The sequence below is a fragment of the Plectropomus leopardus genome, chromosome 3 (genome assembly GCF_026936395.1).
Source record: "Plectropomus leopardus strain MGB_pleo_1.0 chromosome 3, ASM2693639v1, whole genome shotgun sequence".
NCBI lineage: Eukaryota > Metazoa > Chordata > Actinopteri > Perciformes > Serranidae > Plectropomus > Plectropomus leopardus.
In genome coordinates, this window is record NC_142178.1 from 14,624,058 (window position 1) to 14,651,545 (window position 27,488).

At 38.6% G+C, this 27,488-nt stretch overlaps 1 protein-coding gene across 4 annotated transcripts in view; it reads right to left on the reverse strand.

Annotated features, from left to right (window-relative positions):
* rbm20 (RNA binding motif protein 20) overlaps positions 1–27,488 on the reverse strand; it is a 69,775-nt gene that overhangs the window by 29,862 nt on the left and 12,425 nt on the right. The window contains exon 1 of one of the 4 annotated variants that reach the window (XM_042485904.2): positions 7,456–7,487. The exons of 2 other annotated variants lie outside the window; for them this stretch is intronic. In XM_042485904.2, the coding sequence (XP_042341838.2) occupies positions 7,456–7,472 (17 nt within the window). In that variant the 5' untranslated portion in view covers positions 7,473–7,487. Of the gene's footprint in view, positions 1–2,092; positions 2,246–7,455; positions 7,488–27,488 lie in introns of those variants that run through there. One more of the 4 variants, XM_088075688.1, reaches the window with a different exon arrangement.

Here is a 27,488-nt window from a genome sequence, read left to right on the forward strand (position 1 = left end):
TAATTTTCAAATATGATCCCCCTGTTCTTTAAATGTTACTGTTGCCGTGCTGAACCTTTGACAGGCGAAAACAGCCTCTCACAGTCAAAGCCATGTCATAGCAGAGCTTATTAGCTCAGTCTCAAGAATAGCTTCATGTGGTCATTTAAAATCCTAAATTTACACACCTCAAGGTATTTCTTTTTTGTTGCACCATTTAAAAGTTATGAAGTAGTCAAAGCATAAAGAAGGGGTTAAATCTAAAAAAAAAAAAAAACATTCAATATTCTAGTGAATGTGTAAACTGTCATTTGTAATTCATCTGCAGTGCTCAGAGTAAATTCACGGCTCACAATGCTTTAACCTGCAGCTAGTGAGGCTGAGAGAGAGAAACAATGTAGGTATAAAGTCAAGTCAAATTATCTTTAGATATATCTTTCTAAGTTTCAAACAACCAATGTACACGTGCCCATTTGACCAGAATTAAATTCTATTCTTTCTGATTTGTCTTAGATTATTTTACCCACTCTGGTTCTGCTGTGCCACTTCTGTTTTTGCTAATTCTGCCTGTCCAGACTTCAACAAGTATCTACAACTGTACCACAGAAACAGTGAGATGTTAAAATGTTTACACTGCTTTTAAGTGATAATGTATACGCTTCTGCATTGGAACTCGAAAATTAGCTGTGTGATGTGAAAACACCTCGAATTCAATTTTCAGTTTAAGCAAATGATCATATATCATCAAGAAAATGCAGTGATAATTAAAATGACTTTTAACTCCTGTGTGTTCCTTTCTGAGCCTAAGCTTCTTCATCCAGCACCAAGCCTTGGGCACAATACCTGACAAGAAAATGTGATAGTGCCTTCTTCATTAATGCTCGAATTTAAACAACAAAATACTTGTGATATAAAACTTATTGATGAAACTAGACAGTTTCAGTAAAGAATGTTTACATCTTGTAAGTATTAACATTTTTCACAAGACAATTAAAGATGCTGTATGTAACCTTGGAGAAAGACAGGTGATAACTGAGTCTCATTCCCAGGTCGTCAAATACCGACAATTAACAGACTAAAGCTAACAACTAAATATGAACCTTTACTTGCAACAATTAACATTTAGTACAGACGTAACCCACTGCTGCGTCATTAAGTTTGCAAAAAAGGAATCATCTAGGATTTGATTCAGTCTAAATGCAAATGATAAACAGCTGACATCAACATCAATAGATATTGATAAACGATGGTTTTCTATCACGTATTGAAAGCTTTTAGGAAACATCAAAACAGTCAACTTCCAAATAAATATGCATAAACATTGCAAAATAGTTTAACTAACGTGAAAGGTCAACATTTTGACAAATGTATGCCCAGTGGCCTGAAAAAAGCAATGTAAGTTATGACTCCTTAAGAAAACTGCACTTTGAAAGACTCAGTCAGTGGTTCTCAGCCAGGGGTCCAAGGACCCCAGGGGGTCACTTAAAAAAATGTCACTATATAATTTGCAGTAGAAGTGAGCCAAATGTGAGTAAGAGTCACTATTCTGATTAAAAGTTTCACTTCCTCCACTGTTATCACCACAGCTATGGTTGACAACTATGAAATTCTGGTCTTAAGCCTATCTAACAACCAAAATGTTTTCAAATAGAGGTCTTTGAAGCAAAATCTTATCAAATGGGGGTCCGTGACTGGATGTGTTCAAATCTAGTGGTCCTTGACACGAAAGAGGCTGAGCACCACTGGTCTAAATCACAGTGCCCTTGCAGCGTTAAAAAAACCCACACACGCACTTTCACAAAGATCAAACACAGCTCCGTAGTCATAACAAAACGCCACATGGGCCCAATCAGTCCACAGAGCCTCATTGGAGGAAGCAACAAATTAGAGGAAGGATTCAAGTTCAGTCCAGCGACCCTGTAGCCCTCCGCTGAGTCCAAAAAAGCGTCCAACAAAATGTTTTCACAATGTCCAAACACACCGCAGCTCCTTAGAAGGCTGTAAATCCTGCCTCTACGCGAATACCGGACACAGTACAGCTGACAAGACTTACCACCGCATACAACACGCTACAATACTAAAAAGCTATTTTGTTTCGCAGAAACACACCAACCTTGAAAAGACAGGCAGCGGAGGTCCAAGTTACACCTCTGACACTAAACTGTGCACTGCCTCTCTGCAGCCTGACCTCTGCCCAGCAGCTGAGACTGACGTATGTCTCGACCCTCTAACATGACGACTAATGCTAGCACATGTACATTAGCATAACATCACAGCTAGTGGTCTTCACTCTATGTGATTGACGGTGCTTCCCTGTGTTACTGACCACTGAACAGGCAGGGGAGATGCAATGTGATGAGAAGTCACAAGTGGTCAGCATGTGTGTGTGAGGAAGGGGGTAGACCAAAACACAGGAAAGTATTTATACAGGAGGCCTTGGGGGGTAATGCTGTGCAAAACTGAAGCTGCTGCTTCTACGGCGGCTGCTGTGAGACCTACGTGACGCTTCATGTAAAGTCAAGTGCAAAGTAGAAGAAAACAGTAAAATGTCTGATTTCTACTGACCGATTGCTACATTTATCTTTTCTCGTAACATGTGATGCATTAAATCTCCTCTCAAAACTGTATAAATAGCATATTCTTTGGAAAAAACACCAAACAATATGCCACTCACAGATATAGCCCATTTAGTTTGTGAGCACAAATGGTTTTGGCGAACTCTTCCCTGGCAGAGATTTTCACTTTTTCCTCATTTTGCCTGGTGATCAACAGACACAGAGCAGCTTAATAACAAAAGGCTTCAAGATGAGGATTTTGTATCTCTGTGGAAATTTTGGCCCCTTCTGTAATTTGTTAAAAATGCTATTTGCTATTGCTAAGGGAAAAATGTAACACTTTAAAGATGACTGGCACAAATTCATTAAGATATTCTGGCAATGCACTTCATACGTTCAAACAACTACAGAAAAAAGTTCATGTAAAATGTATGAACTTGTAAAACATGAATGGTTTGAATCTATTTTACTGACAAGCTATGTTAGATATCGCTATCAAATACATATGAGCGGGTCAGATGTCGCTGTGCTTGTAATTTTTTTATTAAGAAGCTGCCCTCCGTTAAATGTATTAGTTATTCTTCTTTTGAACTTTTAACAAAATAAAAAAAATGTATTGTGTTATATACCACAAATTATGCAAATACCCTCAAACAAATAATGTAGTTTTAAGCATAATTTTAGAATAAATAATTACAATTAGTGCAAACACAAAGCCAACTTTTGACTCTTCAATATGAATGAGTTAACAACACATTATAAATTATTCTTATGTTCAAAGGACTATGTATACTTAAACAGGGAAAATATTTAAAATATCATATGATTCACATTAAGAAAGAATCAAAAGAAACATTAAATTCATTGTGAATAATACATCCCTAATTTCAGCTTTCTTATTAGGATGCTGCCAAGAGCACGGCAAGAATAAAACACACTGCAACCAGAAGAGATGCCCTCCTAAACCTTATTTTTGCATCATTCTCGTCCTTTCATCCATTGCCCAAATAAATTCATTGCCTGAATAATTTCAGCACATTAAATAAATCATGTCTTTTTTTCTTCTTTTTTTTTTTACATTGAAAGGATTTCCTACTTCTTATGTTGTTAAATAGATTTTCAGCAAAACATTTCCAATTAAATATAATAAAAACTACCTTAAAAAAAATTAACTTGTTAAATTTCTAATTCATTTCCCTTTCTCTCTTTTTTTTAGATCATTTTAGAAAGGTGCTTTTAGAATTTCACTCTTATGTTGTATCACTTCTCAAGTGTAAAGATGACAATAAAATTAAAAAAAAACTTTTAAAATACTTTTTTCCTTTCATTATCTGTTTCTTGATTTTTTTAAAATTCGTTTTAAGACATTTACTTCTGTTGGGAAAACAACATCTAAATACTAAATATAGTTTGTCACTGTCTGTTGCAGCCAAAATACATGTAAGCTGACAAATTAATCTGCTCTGTAAATTATTTTGTTTCTGCCTTCTTCTGCAGAACTCCATCTGTAGATTTTTAGCAGCTGTAAATGAGCGCTTTACCTAATCACACAAGCATTCAACTCCAAGTGACGTATCATGCTGACAGATTTACAGTCACTCCATCTGTTAGCATCACGCCCAGACGGCAAAGAGAGGACAAGCCGCTTTTTATACTGAGCCGGTACAATACGTACTGTATGATAATCAAAGGGGATACCACCTGCATATTTTGAATGTATTAATAATATTATTGATTTGCCCAATTTAAACACTGAAAGAGGGGAAGGGTTACATCGATAACAACAATCAGGTTTTATGCTGCCATACAGATAGGCTCTCACTAAGGTATTTTTAAATACCCACAGGTAGGGCTGATCGATTATGGCAAAAATCAAAATCACAATTATTTTGGTCAATATTGAAATCACGATTATTTACCACGATTACTCATTGACTTTGTCACCATGTTGCATTATTGAACATAAAAACTTCTATAAACAGTTGAACTTTAATTTCCTTTAATACTTTTCCCATTGAGCTTCTTTTAATCTCTTAATTTAATCACTACTGAGCTGCCTTTGTGTCCTTAACTGATGACTGTGTTGCAGTGGATGTCGATGGGTTTGTCCTTTTCTTCTTTTATTTTTTATTATTTGGTCATAGGCCACTTTGTGTTTAACCTTAAGATGATTAAAAAGATTTCACATGTTGCCATGTGGTGCAGACACAACCACGTAGCAGATCTTGCATTTTATTCTTCTTTGCTCCATGTCGGATGCCTCGTATCCAAAGTGTTCCCACACAACGGAATTTGTTCTGCCTAATTTGCTCACTAAACATCTTTCCTCACGCAGATAAAACTCGCCTCGCTGGTAATATTGGCTGCAAGTGTTGAGCTTAGGCTGAGGGAAGGGGGGCAAAAATGTGCATGCAGGTGGCATTCAGGGCACAAGACAAAATAAGGGTACACCTGCAAAACGGAATGTGGAAAATATATTTTTTTTCTCGATTACATTGTTTTTGTAATTGTCGGGATGCAAAACTGAAATTGAAATCAAAATTTGACTAATTGCACAGCCCTACCCACAGGCATATCCTCACTGTCTGTTCAATACTAATACTGATGTTAAAACAACTCAGATGCATGACCTTTTCTGAACAATGCATGATTCTAATTACTACATCATTATGTATGCCATGATATATTTTTAAGAGTACATTTCTGAAATTGAGAGCAGTATCTCACTGGAGCTGAGATCCAACAGAGAAGTGCAGTAAATAATACTATATGCTACTGCACAGTGCAGTTTTATTGTTTTTCTCTGTGCTTTTGTCTGTTTGTCTTTCCATTGATTTATCCTGTTCTTTATAATATTTGTTTCTTGTGATTTTACCTGTGCAATCTATAAAGCACTTTGGGTTGCCTTTGGGTGTGAAATGTGCTACAGACAGAAAAATGCTTTACCTTGCCTTGTGATATCTTTTAGTTTGTGCTGTTAGGTTTTTTGGTTGAACTTGCGAACAGTTTTTTTTTAAGCTTTTGGAGTTGAAATGATAAGCAACTGTAAATGTAAGTAGGTGTTGGTGGACGCCGGGTCAAGGAGTTTTTGATCCAAAACTGCAGCTGGAAACAGAGAACTGAAAGCCAGAAATCAGATGCAGAGAAGTCACTGGTTTTTACTTAAACCCTTTCAACTCTTCCTCCACTCTACAAAGCTACAACATCTGCACTTATTTTTTTAAATATTTACTTTTAATGTATTTTCTGCCACTGTGTGGTAGGATAGGACAGAGGTCATGATTATAAGAAGGGTAAAAAAACACAAACACTCAAGGCACAGGCATCTCACAGAACAGTTTTTCTGTGGCCCACTAGGTGGTGCCACATATTGCCATAAGGGGCCCCTGGAGGTGTGACAGGAATTTATCAGCCTGCCATATGAGGGCACTCTACTTATTTTGATCAGCAGTCAGCAGTCAGCGTATCCAGCCTGCGGGAATGGGAGTCACAATGCTCACATTTACAGGCTGTGATTTTCATACTCTGATTCATGATGTAATCTTACTTTGGTACGTCACTTTTGAAACAGTATGAAAGTGCTTAGGATATTATTTTCTTACATTTCCTTACACACACACACACACACACACACACACACACACACACATATAAACAGTGCTCGCTGCAGAAGAAAAATATGCACACAAGTTGCAAAATGTGAGAGAGAGACATGCAAACAAATGCACACGGACCTAAGGACACAAACCGAGAGGAGACCATGCAACCGTTACTCTTCCCAATATGGCATAAACAGTTACTGACATTCCAGAGCCTTAATTTAACTTTTCAACAAATCAGACATGTAGCCGCGGACTGCATAGTCAATACATAGCCACCATCATGCCATGAGATGGTTTCATGGGGCGAGGTATGGGTGAGGAAGCAGGGTCAGCTTGCTCCGCATTTGGCACAGTTGCAAGTGGGGGTGGTTCCTGATTTATGGCGCCCCTAGCAATGGGTGAAGTATATTGGCCACAGAGACGAAGGGTCTGGCCCCCTCATGACCACCATGAGGAAAGCATCACTTTGATTCATACCATGTTTCTTTGATGATGCTTGTAAAATGGTCAGATTTATGCTCCGCATCAGTCATGGGGTTTTATGAAGCCATATCAAAAGATAAACTGAGGCTTGTGAGGTAACTGAAATCGCATGTACCCAGGCTTGGCCTCCAACTGTCAAATAAACCAGTAAGTTCACATGCCTGACATTAAGTCACTGACTGAGTCACACACAAACACATATTAGTCCCAGAGACATGCAACTAAACCCTGAGAGGCTGTGTGGGAGAAACATTTTTCTGCACTTCTCTCTCACACACACACATGGTAGCTGTAGGTGATCTTGTTTCAACCATTAGGGCAGCGTATCACGGGATATTGGGGTCACAGAGAAACATACAGGTCAAAGGAGCCCCCTGACTTGACAGCTGCCTCCCAACTGTGAAACTAAAAGCATTCCAAAAAAATATGTCCCTGAGCAGGAAATGTGCAATTAGTCATTAGCGCCCTGCTGACATCGCACCAACGTTAGGACTTTGGAGTGACAACTGTTTGGAGCATTTGGTCATAAGTAAAACATCACTGGGAGCTTGATGACAAACCTCTAAAAATTTAAAAGAAACAAGACTCAAAAGGAAAGTTTTATAACAGTGTAAAACACACAATTTATTGTTTTCTAACCTGGACTAAATAATGTGCTTGCCATGCACTTTTCTAAAAGTAAACCAGCAATGCTTTCAAATGTAAACCATAAATTCCAACACCACTGTTTCTGACAGATTATCAACACTTGTCCCTCTTTTCTGGCCTATCAGATGTTCTGTGGTCACTTTTGATGCGAGAGTGCTGACAAGAGCTAAGAAAAGCCCTGCAGTTACCTGGGATCCGCTGACATTGAGTGTCAAACTGGGTGCTGAGAGCCGGGGGGCCAGGTGACTGTGCCGCTGAACAGCTTTCTTGGACTTTGGACAGAGTGACATCAGAGATCCATCTGGCTTGTCAAAGTCGCAGCCGGCAGAGAGAAGGATGGCGACCGCACAGGGTGAAGGGAAAGTCTAAACTTATGGCAGCTATAGCTCCTGTCACAGTAGCCACAGGTTTGACAAAAGAACGTCCCTTAATCCTGCAGTCAGTGAGAAAGATTGGGGAGAGGGAACTACCGGGGAGGGAGAATTGCAGGAGCATGGAGATTCCTCAGGTAAAGAATTTCTTCAGCATGTTAATGTTGTTTAGGGATTACAGAAATATTTGCCAGGTGGGGGTTTAGCACAGGAAGCGTCACAAGACTCAGAGGTGAAGTAATATGAGGAGTGGGGGAGGGATTGTGTTGGCTTTGACAACTGAGCCTGACCAGCCATTTTTTCCTGCTGCTCTGAAATTGTTATTTATAGCTGCTGCCCGGGTGTAGACAGTAAATTTCTTTTTCACTAGCGGCTGCTGTGCCGTCCTGTGACACAATAAAAGTCTGTAATTAAGCTTTATGAAATTCTGCAGTTCCAAATATAAACATATAAAATGGACTTAATACATTTTCCACAGGCTACAGATTTGTTTGAGTCCTGAGCAGCTGCAGGGTACAGTACGGAGCGCCGAACGAGAGTCTTCCCCGACAGCGGTCAGCAACATCGGAGCTATATTAGTGTACAAGGTGACGTAGCGATGAGACCGACAACCCCTCCCTCTCTCCTTCCTTCCTTCCCTTCATACCATCCTCTCTCTCCTTTCTTACCTCACTCTCACTCTCCTCCATCTCTGTCCAAAGCAAGCAGTGCATTTTACCATCTGTCACTGCCGTCGGGCTTACAAATACCACTCAAACCCAGTTGTGTTGCACCACTCACTGACTTCCTGGCCAATGGCAATTCAACTCCTTTCTCACCTCCCATCAATCTTTAAAACTACTTCATTGCACTTGCACAGTAATTAATGCTGGCCTAAGGATTTCCTGACCTAGTTTTATAATATTGCGTATTCATGGAGAAATAATAAAACTGCGCATTTTCCAAGCAAATCAAGATTAAAGTTTTGTACAAAAAGTTTCAGCTAGGCACCACTGGAACAGGTGGTTGAACACGATTGCCAAGAGAAGACTTGTGTTTCAAGAAACTGTTGAGGAAAGAAAAGATGTGCAAATAAAAGTCCTGCAACATCAATCAGTGAAGGCTTTACTGTTCACTCATTGTCCTATTCACCAAATAAGAGAGCCTTCTCAAGGACAAAAATGCATAACAAATGCAAACATACAGTCAAAAAAGTTGTTCAAGAATTACAAAAGCCACAGTCTAAGACCTGTAGCATCCCCTTGCAATTCTTTTTTTACACCACTAGCAAATAGATTGAAAGCATCAGAAAGAGGAATTCAGTGTGGAGCTTTCTCCATTAAAGAATAAGGTCCAGTCTGTATTCAAAATAAATAAGTAAATAAATAAAAAACATTTGTAAGAGATGAAGAAAAAACAGTACAGAAGATGGCTACAGTCAAAACACTAATTTTAAGCTATTTAGCAGAGAGTGCAAATGCATTTTACAAGAAAACAAAAACAAACTGTTTTTGTACAAATTGCTTTTTATATACACTATATATCGCTACAAACTAGTGTTTAGTCTGCATGAAGTTATTAGGGGAACTCAACAAAATATGTAGAGGGATCAGCACAGAACATCTACTTTGAAAATCACAGATATAGTAGACTTTCTCTACTATTTTTATGTATGTTTCTTGGTTACATAGGCACCATGCAAACAGGTCTTAAGGAAGACAAAGAAAGGGAAATGACAGTATGGCCTATTGTTGAGTCCAATAACTAAGTCGAATGTTTGACAAATTAAGATAAATAGTTAAAAATCTGAGAGGTCATGAGGATTATAGTATAAATAAATGGCTAAAACTTGAAAATCTGTTGTATTTCTTTCTTATGCATGTCCAATGTTTGTTTCTTCTACAATTCCGATACTGACAACTATTCAGTTAAAATGGTTTCCCCCAAACAGTGTTGAGTATAGCTCAGTGATCTTTAATTAACAATGAAAATGGATTAACACGGTTGTCTCGAATGTCTTGACATGCTGAAATACAGTCTCATGCTATCATGTAAGCATGATAAATCAATAGGCACACCACAAGGCAAAGCAATGCCTTTAAAGTGAAGACAACAGATGGGTGAAACATTTTGGGGAAAACAGCCAATCCCTTATGCACGCACACACACACACACACACGCACACATGTACACGCACACACACACACACACACGTACACGCACACAGCGGACACAACACAGGTCTGACAGTGACGGGGAGGGTGCTGCGGCCATATGGCTCAACATGTCTCATCCCAGGAAGCTGCTGGCATCACAGGCTGCTCAAATAGCCATTAGTACAAATTACCCAAACAATGAAAGCAAGTGAACTCAGCAACTTTTCCAACAGCTGCTCTGCAGAACCAGCAAAATGAGGAGTAAACAAAACGGGGGAGAGGGGAAAAAGAGAAAGTCTTCCCGCAAAACCCCAGTGTAAGTGAGAAATCCCCCTCAAAGCCAGTGAACAGAATGGGTTGGCTATGCCCTGGAGTAATGACCATCAAGGGATTTCTCTGTGGAGCCTGGTCATTGAAATAATACACAGTCATAAAACAGAAAATAGAAAAGACTATTCTTCTTTTGTTTAATCATTTTATGGCTGTAAATATACAGTATCAAGAACTTGCTTTTGTGTTATGCACAGACAATTCAAATCTCAGCTAAAAATTAACGAGTAGTTTCCACATAGCCTCTGAGACTGGGGAAACCAGAGCTGCGGGGGGAAGAGGCAAGCATGTCAGATCTGAAGAAAAATGACACGGTGGGATTTCACATTTTTGTTCTTGCTATTATATGAGCAACATTGCAAGACAATATGCTGAGCCCGTCTGAGATAGAGAGTTTTATCTTCAGTATACTATCTGCAACAGGGGAAATGCAAATCCACAAACGGCAGAGAGGCAGGAAGGTTACTGCCTCCGCTATCTTCACATTGATGAGTCATTGACAGCTGTATCTGAGCTGTTCCAGACCCACACATGAAAATCTTGAATGAAAATGTGCCAGGTTTTTCTATCTATTTATTTTTTTTAATCTAAAACAGTTCAGGGAAATGTGGAAGGCAGTAATATAGATTCATTTTAGCAGTGAATTACAGCTTTATAAGGGTTATCTTAAAATGCCCTTCCAACTCCCTGAGGTGCAATTGATCACGTAGGAGATTAATCAGTCTTTGGTGTGGGTTTTAACCTTGTGCTGACAAACAGAGACCTTCTAGCCCACTTCCTTCATCACACTGGGTATTTTAGGGGGCCCATTAGCATGCCTGATTTGTAATCTGTTCCTCAAACAGCCAGGCATGACCGGACCGCTCTATCATTTTCTCTTTCTGTCTGTATACGAGTCTGCACCTCTCTCAGTCTCTGTCTTCCTCTTCAAAGCTTTTTCTGTTTCACCCTCTCGGCTTCTTCGTGCCTCCCCAGACCACGGCTGTATAAAGAGAACTGGATACAGCATTAGAGGCAGGGCTCTGTTTATTGCTATGAAAGTTGCTAAGTGGTGCATGAAGTTAAAAAAAAAAAGAAGTTTGACTTATGGATATAAATTATCTGGATCTTCTTGGGGCGAATACAGCAAGAGCACTAGCATTTCCTTTAACCCCATCATCCAACCGCTCTGTCAAGTTTGTGAATTTTACTACTTTTTGGACATGATGTAAAGAGGGACTACGTGTTCATACTGGAAAGTTGATGGACCTCCAAAAAAAATTATCGGCTGACTTACAGTCATCTTTAAAACAATGTAAGTCTCTGGGAAACGGTCCTTTGTGCGCCATGGCATTACAAGATGGGCCCAGAAAGCTGCAATTCTAAAATTTGGCCATTTCATCAAACTGGCTTCATAGCCTTGCTCCATTTCTGGAGGCTTGCCTCAGACAGACACACACAGGAGACATGTCTTCATCTATCTCGGATACTACCTGATAGCGGTGGTAGTGAGACTGATAGCAGAAGCCAGGAATAGAGGTTGACGAAACACTGTTTCTGACCTGGAGCTAGCACAACGAGCCAATGTTGGAAACGGGGAGTTTAAGAAAATGACTTTGTCTTGACGGTATAAAGGAATTATCTCATTAAACTCCTATTTCAGGTAGAGCCACAAACTATGTCCATGTTCATGATAAGCATGGTTTTATCTATTTTTCTGTGGTTTGGTGGGACAAATGCTACCAAACTAGTGTGACACAAATTAAAAAGACTACCTCCTGAACATAATCAAAGATAAATTTAATTCATTAATTTTGTCTGACACATTTAAAAATAAAAAAGTCCAATTCCAGTGAATGTAATCCAACCAATTCCTTCAAGTTGTGAGTTAAAATAATTTTAAAAGAATAGGAAATGTAATATATGTTTATTGGTGAAGTGGCAGTCGGTGGCAGTGATGCTTGATCTGTGGAGGTGACTGGCACGTTCTTCCCGATCTCAAGAGGGAGAAAAGGGAGTTATCCGGACGGTTTGGATCTTTAATGATTCTCCTGGCCTTATTTTGCAGCACCTGGTGTGAACTTAGTTTCGGCAGGGTAGAGCAGCGCCTACAGTATCTTCAGCTAAACAAAGCACTCTTTACAGGGCCTTGCAGTCCTGTTTGATGCTGTTTCCATACAAAGTTTCTAATATACTTGTCCAGGATATAGACTACAGTGGGTGAGCTTATGACAAGTCCATCATGCCTGATTGAAGTTGGTGGATGGACTGACATATTTGTTTTGAATGTCTGTCCACTAAAATCTCAAACCAAAAGCAAAGCAAAACAAATGCAAATATGCAATTACATTCTGTAAACTTTTCCAACATGGGTTGGGCCAAAGAATAGGTGTGATCTCACCTCTACGCTGTCATCAAACCCAGTGTGCGTGACTATATGTATGAGTACACAAATGTTCGTGTGTGGGAAGAGAAAATGAAAGAAAAAGGTGATAATTGTAGAAAAAGAACAATGTGTGACTGAAAGAGACAGAGTTGCATAAAAGCGGTGAGTCAAGTATAATGACAAATAAAGAGGATTATTTTGCTTTCACTCACTCTTGTGTCATTAACCTACATGACCAATGAACTGAAAGAACTATTACAACATTACTAATAAAGCTTAAGAGCTTAATCAATGCTAAAAAAAAAGTGATTTACTTTAAGTTCCAAACTTGTTATATCAACACAATGATGATACATGACCTGTCCTAGTTTCCAGAGTAAATGTTTGTGCTGACAGACAGTGCAGTGACTCACGCTAGACCCACAAACTATGACTCACTACACCCAAAATATACTAAATTATGCCCCCTCTCCTGCTGCGCCACACTTTGAAACACTCAGCGGCACTTCGATTTGAGGTTGAGCTTCATCACAGATGAGATTCTTGCAACAGACTAAAGGTAGATTTATGCTTCAGGGAGGGACAAAACCTCCCAGATAACGCACCTGGAACTGAAAAATCTGGTGATGCTACACGGTTTAAAAAGAAACCATGTGTTCACTGCCAGAAACGTTACTGGTCAACTCAGGCAGGTTTGGGTTTTATCTTACCTAAAATATTGAATTTAGGCTGGTGTTTCTGACAGCCAACCAAGACCAAGTGCAGTTTCTGTGCTGAATCACTTAAAACTGCATTTGTAGAATCATTGCACATGTTTTATGTTAACAAAATGAATAAATACATTTGATGATGTAGCCTGAAGACTGGAGTAACAAGTTTGAGCATAAGAGATCCACACACTGGTGGTTTAAATGTGGGCGGTAAAGCTTATGAATGTGCCGTCCTCATCACCATCACCACTCATAAATGAGTGCCAGTTTAGGGAGGTAGCATATGATAGAGGGCCACACAGGAAAAATGCAGCTGCGAGTTGTCCGCCAAATTCCTCAACTTTAGTTATAAAGCAGCAGCACTGACGACAGAACACATTTCCCGCAATAGTAGCAGCTTTCTACATTATACATATACATCATTCCCAACCTGACAGATGTTTGTTAGTTTGAAACAGTCACCCATAAGTGTATTAAGTGTAAGATATCAAAAGTTAAAGCACTGAAATAATCTGCGGATGATTACAATATATAATGCAAGCGCATCATGTGATGTTCAGTGTCCTTAGTCAGGTTTAACGGTATAAAAGATTTCAGCTAGATATGTGAACATCTAAATAGGTAATTATCCACATCTAAAAACAGCCGGAGAGAGCAGCGAGCCATCTGTAGAATAAAAATAGAGTATTAATATACTCTTTGCCTTCCCACTACAGAGCCTGCTTTCTCGTGGAGCCATCTTATAAATGCTTCAACCCAAAAGAGAAACATAAAAATGTTTAAGTCACAGAGTCATATATCACTACAGGTAAGCTATAGAATATTACTGTGAATGTGTTTTAAATATACCAGTCTTAGTCTCAACTGAGGTGGGTTTTATAGGGATCTCTCACCAACTCTGTGTAACCGCGAGCTATAACTATATTATTGAACAGTACGTAAAAACATTCTCTAATTTCCTTTTCCCATATCCCAAATAATAGAAATACCCTGGAATATTTCTATGATGTGAAAGCAGTCGATGAAATGACACCCAAAGATCCTTAACTACTGTCAGAGGGGATGCATTGTAAAAATTACCCCGGTTTTGATTTTGGAAAACATATTGGTAAATGACTGCCATTAATTCATTTACACTTATGGTGCAGAGCGCTTGGCGTGGTTCCATGGTTTTTGATTACACGAAAGATAATACAAAGTGGGCTTGGTGACAGATTGAGTGGTTCTCACTGGTGGCAGTGTGGTCTCATGAGAGTCACTCTTCCTATCGCCATCCAGCTCAACCCATTTAAATCTAATCCCTGAATGTAAATCTGTTCCAAAGTTTTGAGGATCCCACTGGTGTAAAATCTATTCTAAAGTGCGAAATAGCTTTAGGGAAGAGCGGTGAGGTTAATGTGTAACTTTAGTTGCAGTGTTTCAGCAAAATAGAGCTCCTTTATTGCAAAACTTGCACTCTATACAGGGACCCAGGAGACACAAACTGCTGCATAAACCTCCACTCATCACAGCAACTGACAGACACTGTTAACAGCATCAACATTTTACCTGTGGTAATAACTTAAATTACTCAAGCCAGAAAAGTCCCCAAAAATGTCATCACACTGCATGAAAAGGTGAGCTCAATTTCTCATGCATTCTCACTGTTTTCAGCGTGCAAAAAGAATGTGAAAAACAATGGGATGAAAAATGAGTTCAGCAGTAATATGTAATAACTTTGACTGCAAAAGATGTTAGATTGACTTGTAGAATGTTAACCTAAATAAATAACTGGCAGGGTCTTTATAACACTGGACTGGTGCAACCTTAGCAATTAGCCCCATCTTAGTCAGCAAAAGTCTCAAAGGTCACAGTCCAACAGCTGAACAGTTATGAACAAAAGGGTCCATATTTAACTGCAAGTAAGCAAAAGCATAAATAATCAATCTAAAAATACTCTTTTTTTTAGTTTAAAGGCCTGCTTTGAAAATGTTACCTCAGTTAAAGTATGAAGGTACAAAAATGTTTTTAAGTAATAAAACTAAAAGTACTGATGCAGAAATATTTAAATTATAATATTTACAAATTAATAACAATAATTACTAGATAATAAGCTGCAAAACCTCATAATTATGAAGCTGGAACCATGAAATGTTTTTGAATGAAAAATGGTTGACAAATAATTTCCTTATTGATCAAGTAATTGTTTCAGCTGTATTTTATATTCATATGTATTTCATTAAAATACTCTGAGTAAAAGTACACCAAGTTTGTACTTAAGTACTTGAGTAAATTTAAGTAGTTATACCCAACCGCTATATCTTTCTGATTACTATCCTCCTGGATTGTCCTTAAATTGGGGCTACGAGTCCCTCACTGCTCACCTAATATGTTTCAATATGTGAGCACCCACAATTATCCATAAGGCTGAAAGTAACACACTAACCCTTAACACTGAGTGCATTAACATGCACAAAATAGGCTGCTTTTACTCTTATTCTAAAACAACAACAATATTCCAACAATAATATTGATTTTTTTTTTTTTGCACTAAAATAGGATTTTTTCACTGATGGTGGACTTTTTGGAGTGTTCAAAAACTGTTGGCAACTGGGTTTGTGTACAACACATCCATAACAAAACACAGAGCTGACCATAAGTAAACGTAATACATCACAAATGGCAGTAAAAACTCCAACTGAGACGCATTTTCCGAATGCGCTGTATACATGCCCAAATAGCGCTACCAGAATAATACCCACATAACCCACAAAAAACCACTAAACAGATCTAAACAGAATGTTCTGTTTACATAACCCCCATCAAATTCAGAATATTGTCATATAAGGATTAGTAGTGGGACATTAGCATTTAAACATAGCAACTGTTTTATTTCAAATATAACGTGCTAGGGTAGTTCCAAAAAGTAATACTGTTATCACTGTCGTAATACCCTCTGACCGGATTGAATGTTAAGAACTATGTATTCCAAATACACCTGCTGATAAATGATTAACGACAGTGGGGAGGGTGCGTCGGGGAACATGGCATCTCTGATAACATACACTGCTCATCTGGTGCCCCCCGGAGAGCATTTTTCTGAATGTATTAGACAGAGTGGTCTCGTCCATCTACTGCCTCAACTCGGCTTTCCCTTTCGCCTCTGAAGTAGTAAAAAACAAATCGGAATGGGTCAAAAAGCTAACCCTATCACATTTCAAACTCTATATTAATACCACTCCAAATTACAGGGCTTTTTCAAGCTGCCGCTCATTGCCACATATGGTCAAAAGCTTAGAGAAGGGTGAACAGAGCTGATGAGCCTTTTACATGTTTATGAGAGTCTCATACATAGAGTGTAAAAATTTGGTGAAAACACAGAAGTGGTTAGTTAGATCAGAATTGGATTAACCCTGGTAAAGGCCTCCCTTCGATTGAAAACAACATTTATGTTCTTGTGGAAAACTGCCGGCCTCAAACCCACAAATCTCTGTCAAACAAGCAAGACGTAACACGTAAAAGCTTGTTTTAGAGCCTGCAAATGTTGCTTTAAGACCCAAACAACAAACAAATCAGTTTGCCAATGCTTTGCACATGTAAGACAGATACTGAAAACAGTGAGGAGATTCTTATATAATGAAAACTACTTTTAATAGTAACAATTGTACTTAATGGAAAACCTCAGTCAGACATCAGCTAAATTGATAGATAACCTAAAATCCAAATCAAATTCTGTGTCAAATTAATTCAAATATCAATAAAACTGTAAAGTAATAAAAGTTTAAAAAAATACTAAAATAATAAAACAATCTGTCCAAGTTTCTGTCTCTTTCTCTGTATGAACTCCTGAGTACACAGTGCGTGTGTGCGCATGTGAGACACCCGTTCCTCACATACCTACTTCTAAAAATGCCAGACTCTACTGAGTCCAATGTTGCATTCTTCACATTGAATTTTGCAGACTGAAAATGGCAAAATGGTAGACTACCAGAAACCGTGCCAAAAGTTGGGATGCACATTATTGGATTTTCTGCCAATATGTGATATGCTGATATATAACAACTAAACTGGCCAATAACCATGCATTTCAATGTATGTAATATTCATTGACTGTGTAAGAAAACTAAGGGTACAAGATCAGCTTTGTTTAGGCAGCCATCGCTCAGATGAACAAGTCGTAGCAACATTGCACAGATGTTCCAGAAGCAACATTTATTTATTGTATTTTATTGGTTTATTAAATATTGGAGCCTTGTATCATATCTGTCTACTGTCGGTGTTGATTTCTGACATGTTTGGATGCCTTGGCTGTCTATTGCAAAACAAATCTAACTGTGGGTACAAAAAAAATAATCTCCAGGTGGTGGAACAAGTATCCATATAATGACATTAAAAATCCCAAATTTGGATGGATGAAATGGACCTGGTTGAAAGGGGCTTAGATAACATTTCATTGAATTGTTAAATATTTCAGAGTCTATCTATTACAGTGATTTGATAGTGGATCGATAAAAATATGGCTTGGTGACCTTTATGAGATTGCCAAAACTGTCTTTTAAGAAGTTGCCAAATTGCTGGGGATAAAACTGTTAACCCTGTGGCCAAATTATACTACTCCGGTCAAATACCAGTGTTTTATCACCTTCACCCTTGGGTCACATATTCCTTTGATTTAAAAGCCAGCCTACAACAAACACATGACTTGCATACCTAAGGCCAAAAACAACCCACAACCTGAAGGAAGATTTCCTTTGTCGCACTCCTGGGTGTGTATCATGCAACTAACAGATGCATGATACACACACATAATTCAGCGTGAGTGGGAGGCTCGCTGCCTTGTCACGGAATTGCGTCCAAGTTCTTAGCACACAGTGCTTCATACTGTCACAACATCAAACATCTTAACACTTGACAAAGTTATGAGTTTGGCTTGACATCATATTAACCAGCTGACTTTTTCCCTATGGGGAGATAATTAAAAGCTTTGTGGCCTAACAAACACATAAACATCTCCATGGTCTAAAGCACTGCCACTCCCTAACTATTGATGTCAGGATAGATGTATCATATTTCACTAACTGATCATTTATCTAGTGATTATGAACAATTACAGTGAGGTAATTATCACCCCGCGCTTCCCTTCTGCCTGCCTGCTATTCCCTCTCTTCAGGGCCGAGAGACTGAGCCTGGCATCTCTGCTATTAGGGACCTATACATAGCCAGCCCTGCCGATGGCGTTGGGGCCACTCTCGCTCATCTCACCCTGACAGTGACAGAATTCAAGCTCTAATTCTTTTTGATTTATGTAACCAACCAATTTCCGTTCTTAAGCACAAAATTAAAGTAAATCCTTAAATTATAAGCAACTGAATCTACTCCTGGCGTCATGTGTCTTGTATCTGTTTTCGGTCCGTCTGTCTCCAGTCATGCCATAAATTCTTGAGCCCTGTCTTTACCGAGATGAGACGGGACTGTTTTTACAGAGATTATTACCATGTGCTAATACAAATTCATTGTTAGTAATAGTTTGTGCCAGATTAGTTTACAGTGTGTTGCCTCTATGAGCATATGTGCCCACAAACACACACTAGTATGCACACACACCACAGACATACACTAGGCAATACACACGCAGCAAACGCACCGTTACAAAACATTTTCACCAGTTATGATAGAACAATAGTTTTTTTTTAATATAAAGTGTTGTTAAATTAGCTTTAGTAGCCCAATAACATTTCAGTATTTCTATGTATCTAGATCTGTATCTAGTATTTTTATTTTATTTTAAACAGCATCACTATAGTATATTACAGTGTTTTAGTTATTGTGTTTTTAAATGCATTACAGAAAATACCCACAGTAATACTATGATGATGATGATGTACAGTACAGTCGCTTTTTTTTGGTGTTTCTGAAATATTAAATATTTACGGTAATATTACAGTGTTTCCTAAATGCTTTAAAATAATGTGTTGCTGACCTCAATCTGGGTTAAGAGTGGTAAAACAATAAAAGTGATAACATATAAACACTTTGATATTACTATAATTCTACTATCATCAACTTTATAGTATTGCTATGGTAATTTTCTATATAGTGTTGAAAAAAAAATGGACACTATAGTGATTCCATAAAAATCTTAATAGTATAACTATAATAATTTCCTATCATGCCCAGAAAACCATAGAAATACTACAGGAAACACTTTAGTGGTATTAGACAAACACTATATTATAACTGCAATTGCAATACTATTGCTATATGTGTTCCAAAAAAACACAGACTACTAATAGTTTTTTTGTGGTAATTCTATACAAATTAATAATATCAGTTTTGTAGTATTTTTTGTAAGAGCGGACACAATGCATACAAAGCACCAACACGATTAAACATAAAAATAAACCCACAAACAAAATGCATTGTCTTTGGTGTGCTGTTTGTTTACTGGTTTATGTCTTTTCTAATCTAGTTATTTTGTTTTTATAAACACTCAGCATTATTACTGATGTTTTTTTTCTGAGATATGCCATACCTATAAATATGAAAAATATTATTATTCACTTCCCTATCTAGTTAGTAAGTGCAGTCCACCTGCAGAACAGCTGCCCCACATTAAACCTCCTACATACACTGACATTAGTCTCACGTTTTACCTGTAAAACCCATGTTTTAATTCCTTTGTTCATCATCTGTGATGTGAAAACAGATTTCCACACAGTCAGAGAATATAAAAGTGTGTCTTCTGGTCATCTTAGTAATTCAGAACCACAGTTTAGAGCATCAGAGCAGCCAGTAGACACAAGTCTCGCTGTCTGGCGTCAAGTAGCTGTCCATTTCCAAACCCCTCTCTACTTTCGTAACAGCTAGTTTTGCGGTTAGATCATTTTGAGACAAGATTCTGTTTGTAAAATCTCTTTTGTTAAAAAATAGTTTCAATGATTTGTTTAAAAGTGACGCTCTGTTCCCTCAGAGCGGATGATTCATGGAAGCATGAAGGAATAGACAGTGTTGGCAAACCCACAAATTACATATGGAAACGATCCTGGGGTCAGAAGACAGTCACAATATGGACACACACTTCTTTTTTGTAAGGTGTCCCCCAAACTTTTGTAAGATGTGCCCCAAACCCAAACTAGCAGTAGGAATGTGAGCCATTAATTACTCACTACTGTGGATTGTCTATGTAAACTTTAAAACTTAATGTTTGTACAGAGCTTAAATGGATGGAAACAAATCTTTCAGACAACTCAGTCAGTCTGTCATTTTATGTGTGCTGTGTGTGTGTGTGTGTGTGTATGTGTGTGTGTGTGTGTGTGTGTGTGTGTGTGTGTGTGTGTGTGTGAGAGCGTGCTGCACCTTTGTGTGTCAGATTACCGTGAATTTGATTTCCTGTGTTCTGGCCCTGTCACCGTGAGGACAAAAGCAAAATGCCTTTGGGGTGAGCACACGTGCTACAATCTCTCCTGGCCTCAGCTGTTGGTGCCGGCCTAACGGAGCGGAGCAGAGTGGCTGCATGTGTCACTGAGACACCCCTACTCTCCTACTGTTAAACCTGGAGGCCAAAAGGCTTTCTGTACATTCTCCAAACTTGTAAGGGCAGTTCAGTGAGCTGTGTGTAATGAGTCATGACCTTGCACTGATGGCTGACATTCAGAATCAGAATCAGAATCAGAAAAAGATTTATTGCCAGGTATAGTTAACACAATACGAGGAATTTGTTCTGGTGGGTTGGTGCAACATAAATATAAAAAAAAAAACAAAACAAAACAAAACAAAGACATGCTGTATAATTCTTTAAGGTCTGAACACAGTATAATAACAAAAATACTGACCTATTATCTATAATAATAGTCTTTCCCAAACTGTCTTTTATCAAATAGCATCTTATTGGCTTCCGGGTCAAACTGGCCAATCATCGACTGCCTTTCAAATACACACCTAGAGATTGACACATGACTGAAACATATTCTCTCCCGGAGTGTGGGACAAAGTCTCTGCACTCAAGTCCAAAATCTTAAACTCTGAGTCCTAAAAAAAGTCATAATGCTCTCTATTGAATGCAACGCCATTTTAACAACAGAGTAATAATGTATTAAATTTACAAAAGCCATTAAATGTTTTTTTTATATTTAAATGTATTTGTTAAAAAAACAAGCTTGTTGGAAGTTGTTGTGGACACATAGTTTTTGTACATGAATGAAATTATGTTTGGTATAATTTTTACCAACTGACATTTATTACAAAAACATGAGTTCTTCGTGGTTCTCAAACACAACTTGATTGGACGCTGTAAGATCGGTACAAACAAACTTGATCATCTGTGGAACAAAGTTTCTACTTGCCGGAAATGATTGGCGTAAAAAGAAAATGAAGGGAAATGAATTAATTTGTGGCAAACTTTTTAAATGACACTTTTAAATCTTTGGCCTCGGGGTAACATATTGAGTATTCAAGCCAACAGGCTCAAGTCCAAGTGTAGTCACGAGTCATTGCTGTTAAAGTTCAAGTTAAAAGTCTTTTGAATGTCAGGCTGAGTCTACATTTCTGTTAACTTCAACACAGGATGATATAAGATCATTAATTTTATTCCTCCACAATCAAACTAAGAAAACATTTTTGCTGTAAAGGCTCTTTTCATAGCATTATATACTGCTGCATGACGAGAGCTATTAAAAAGGCATCTAAATTCTAGTTTATCTGTCAGTCTGCAGATTTAAGGCGCTAAAGCCTAAATTATACTTTCCACATCCATGTAGGTATGGGGGTTCAAGCAGAGCCAAGTGACTTTCATTTTGTCATCTGCACATGCCCATACAACCCCCCTGTGGGAACGAAATTTGTGAACACACTAAGGCCTGTGCACAGACAGACCCCAGGTGGTTCTCAGGCTCCTGACCTTTTGGTCTCTGACCAGATCACCAACTGCCTGATTCGAGTGGGTACGGATATCAATTGCTTTCCTATCTCCAAATATCTTTACTCACCAAAACTAAAACAGAAATATTTTTTATATCTCCTACACCAAGGTTCCTATACTGAAGCAAAATTATGTTTAAACAAAATTAGACTACCGTAATGTGCTAGTACAGCACGAACATGCCGTGCGCAAAGAGCGTAGAGGAGGAGAGGAAGAGTGTGAAGCTGCAGCTGCTGCAGGTGTCTGTTCTTTTAGAGTATTCAAATATTTTTTTAGAAGCTAACTAGTACATGAATATGTAAAAACAGAAATAGGAGGAGAAAAAAATGAGCCTCAGCTTGATTATTGTAACAGAGCATGGGCTTACTTTGTAGTTTGGAGGGTATATTAGGTTTATTATTTATTATTCAGAGAACAACGTTTTACATGCTGTGTAAAGATTTGTTGATTTTGAATGTCACTGTATTTTACAGACCACTAAAGGGTGCACAATGTAGCATTATTTTCTTTGTTGTTGCCTGTTATAAATGAATGATAAATGTAGAAAGTGAATGTGTATGTGTAGCAACCACTAGGTGCATATAGTGTAGATCATGAGACACCCAATAAGTATGCTAGACAGGCATTACCCCTGCTCATTACTGTGCACAAATGTACTTTATCTTAGGCCTCAAAAGTCCCTCTGGTGAGAGCAGATACATAGATGTTTTGTGCGCACAAAAATATTTGTGGAAGGGGTGCCCGTTTTCCCTTTGAGCACCAGCCCCACAGAATGTCTGTGCACGGCACTGACCACACTGACCAGCCCCACCAGCTGGTGCAGAGCGCCTTGTAAGCAGAAAACTTCCCTGCTTGAAAAACAACTAGCTCTGAACAGTGACGTAGACTCCAGGCTCAAGTAGTGGGTTGCTCTTGTGCTCTTTATAGCATTCAACACTGTCATCTCAGCAAGGTCCCGTGTTTTTGGCATGTACGTAACGTAAAAAAGTCAACATTGGGCACTCAGCTTAGACAGTAATGAAGCAACTATATGCAACCATTTGCTGTATAGCAACTTCTTTATGATGGTTAGATTTGGAAAGTGACAAATAATGTCAATACTAGCTTTTGCACACTATCTGAAGTTTAAAAAAAGTAACTATATGTGCTAAGCTAAGCTAAGCAGCAGCACCATTTTATCCTCACTCCTCCCTTTACTATCTCTTGAACAAATACCAAAAGCATGTGATTGACAGCAGGGAGCAGAGGCCTCCTACTCACGTAAAACAACAGCACAGCAATGGCAGTATTGACAATATCTTAAAACAGTGTCTGACTCACTTATGACTCATAGGACCAAATAATAATTTACGCTGTATTCAAGCACAGTGCCCCCGCACCTCAGCCCACATACACTACCTAGCACCTACAGTACCTGAACAACAGAACAGGCACAAACTCAGATGAACACTTTTGAGAAAGCCAGTGTTTTCCTCTACATACAGTAGTTAACAGACTCCTTCCTTGTGCTGAACCACCAAAAAGCCCTTCACTTTCTTTAAATTTGTATACATTCATTTTTATAATTGCACTGCAACAGATCTGTTGTGTTTAGTTTGAGGTAAGGAAATAGGATTTACCTATATAAAAAAAGACCCTCTTTACAAATAAATATAAAATAAAAAGAAGCAGGAAAAGGAAGTTCCAGGTTAGGAATAACTGCTTGAGACTAGATCAACAGGAGAGCCTTCTGTAAAAACACACCATATCTCCGCTAACTTGCCCATAAAATAATTAGTCCTCTTTGTCTTATTTTAAGAGTCTTGCTGCCTGCACCCAGTATTCCCTGAGGGGCCATGCACTTCATTAGTTTCATATGAACAACCATTTAAATTTAGACTGTGCTTACAACGAGACCTTTAAACTCTGCCAGCTCATATATTTAAGCATTAAGGACTGTGAAGGTAGTGATGAAGAGCTGATCCCTGAGGACTTGATTGACTGTCTACTGTAGTTTGAGCTAAGGTCAACTCTCGCTTGGTGTTCCAGCAAGTCACAACGTCACAGTTGAGTCTTTGTCCTCATAGCTGTAACTGTCCCTTTTTAGTTTAGAAGCAGATAGAAAGAAAACATGTTCACGCTCATAACCTGAAAATATCACACCTCCACTGACAGATGACCTTAGTGCCAAAGTAAAGCTCACACGGAAAGATAATAAAGCAATCGATACTGACAAAACTGTATTATTCTGAAGTGTAACTGTATCTCCTTATAATCTTGCTAATATTAATTTGTTTCCTGATAGACATTACAAACATTACATCAAGGCTTCTCATTTAATTAATATTGTACAGGGTGACATTTTTCCTGCATCACATCAGAAGACCATCTGCCCCTTCAGTCACATTACAGCTTCATTTGTGGCAACAAATGAAACCACAAAACTGTGATGATTTCAGGATTAACTTGTTTCATCCCACACCAGCCTGTCCAAGTTATGTGCAAATCTCACTGGTAAATATATACCCATGGAAATATTTGACAACACACTTTCCTCACTGCCATCTTTTAATGTTGATACTAGAGTGTATAAAGACGTTTAAGCCTCCTGAGCACCGTCCACTCCCATTGTTCCAGACATTTAGCCCTGCTAAGTCTACCAACTCAACGCCTGTAAACCCTTTTCCACAAGGACATATTAATACTGTATGCTGCAGGATAAGCACCACAAACAAAAATCTAGGGTACTTGTTAATATTTGGTGATAAATGTACATGGTTGGTTGGTATGACAGTAAAAAAAAATAACTTCCAACTGTTATTTGATGTATGCATTAATATAGCAAAACAACCAAAAACCAACCAGGCAATCCAAACAGAAGAGTAACAGCAACTTTAAAAGGGCTAAATTCAGAGTGTAGTTGCTGGGACTCGGTTCTCCACATAGAGGTGGTTGAGCTAGCAGCTAGCTGCTAATGGTGTTAACTCCACAAATGGCACTTAACAATGGTAACTGTACTGTGCGAGTGTTAACCAGGAGGAGACGGAGGGTGGGCACTATCAGCAGGCCACCAGGAAAGCTGCTCCCCCTTGCAGCAAATTTTTCCCAGGGGCCACTTGTGGAATTGCAGCAAAAAAATCCCCTACCACCCAAAAAGCATTTTCCTGTAAACTACCATTATAAAAGAGATGTCAATAAAACTATTGGCAGGACACCTCCAACTGCAAACAAGGTCAATTGTGAATCTTTCTATTCTAAATTTTTTGAGGCATGGAGGTTTTATATTTGCAAAAACTTTCCCGGAGCTGGGAAAAGCAATTTAAAAATCTGTAAAGACAGTCTATGACGAAAACTTGCCGGTGGGGCGAGCTGGGAGAACACTACTGGGCATAATCAGCGGCCTGCGTACTTAAGTTATAAAACTTCTCCAGTGTATGCAACAGGCAAGCAACTCCAATAAATATGCGCCATTTTAGGTCCGCCGTCTAGTTATCATTAAAGTGTATGGCTAGCAGCAATTGTATGATTGCAGAGCAAAGTGGCAATGAGATAGACGGTGGGATGCACATATGCATTAACATGTACTGTACATACAACCGGGCCAGTTTACCACAACAGCCCACAAAGATGTCAGATTACAACACACAGAGGCAGCGTGATTTCATTCTGGTCTGACACCTGTACTCCTGCACTGTAACTATTCTTTACAAAGCAAAAAGTTGTTTGCTGCCATATTATATATTATTAATGCTCTGAATATTGCCTAAAAAACCTTTAAAGCTGCAGTAACCAGGATATCTATTTAAAAGTTAACCTTTTTTCTCTCACCATATGAGGGGTATCTTCACAAATCTTGGGTATGATGGTGTTTTTTGGTTTTTTTAGAAACATACTACATACTGTATGCAAAAATGCAATTATTAGTTTTGACAATTGAATCATGGTATGGAACAAATTAAGTACAATAGATACAAGAGCGAGATATCATCAAAATCAGAAGTGCAACCCTCTGCAAATATACCACTACAGCGTGTTAGAGAGCTGCGTTACACTGTTAAGCTTTCTTCACTGTGACTTTTAAAGACAGAGAGGTTCATGTTCATGCCACAAGTTCACTCTGTCTTAATTGGAGGGAATGGGACATTCTTCTTCTCAAGCTGTGATTTAGGCTGAAATCATGGATGGTATCATTAAAGCTTGCACCTGGACTTGATTTATGTCACCACAAGAGAGGACGCCAGCACGGCCCTGGTAACTATGAGGTCTCAGAGGTCCTTGCCCGGTGCCATGCAACTGTCAGCCATTTAACATCAAGATTAGCCACAGTTGCTGCCACGTGTCAACACAGCAATGAACACATGCTTAAGTTGCTGGTGATGGGGGAGGGAGATGGTAGTAGACTACAGGAGGTGACACAATAAATATACAAATCCATAGGGAAAGGGAAAGACAACTTTTCGCACCTGCAAGTAAGGCCATGACTAAACCAATCAGCTGTTTCTGCGGTTAACTGTACTGATAACAACTGTTGCTGAAGAAGAGAGCATGTAGTCCATGGGGCAGTCAAGACATTGTTAATATCAAAAACATCCACCTAATGATTTTTCAACCCAGTTCTCATAAAAAATCTTGCTGTTGTAAGTGTCTGTGAACAACCGATATATTGCATTTGCTTAGCATTTTGATTAGCCTTGTTCAAACAACTTCCATGGATTTCAAAGGAGTCCCGCAATGTCACAGAGCTGTAAAGCCAGCTCCCCAATCAGTCACCACATCTAAGTCCAGACAGCCATTTGGGCAGACCCACATGAGGTGTGGGAAAGCTCACCCAATTAGCTCTTGTTAATTACTTTCAGTGGGATAAGACTGAAACTTCCACTTCACCAGTGAGGTTACCTGTAAGGATTTGTTCTTATATTTTGTAATAAATTACCACATACACAGTGAGTCAGACAGATCAGAGATAGATGGCCAGATGGATAGATCACAGATCAATTACAGAACAACAAAACAACAATGAACAAACCCACGTAAAACCACACCACCTGCTCCACGCAGAAAAAAATCTCTTTGATGATAACAAACCTAAAGGTACAAGATTCAGCTGACAAATATTATGATTGTAGAACAAAATAACTGCACAAAAAAATGACTTTTTAGCATGAATTCAGTGACAATGCCACCACTGTTTTCAATCAGCTGTGGGTATGTAGATTAGAATGGATTTAAAAATAAATAAGAGAGGTGGGGTTAAAAATTTAGAAATGTTCTTTTTCTTTTTTTTGTACGGGCTTTACCATCTGTTCTAATGCTGTTGAAATTGGTCTACAACACAGGAGTGTCTAGCAGTTTTTACAACTAGCCACAAAAATGAAAGGCAACACATCTGAAGTATTTTTTAAAGGGCTTGACAGAAAACGGCTCTTTTTACCATC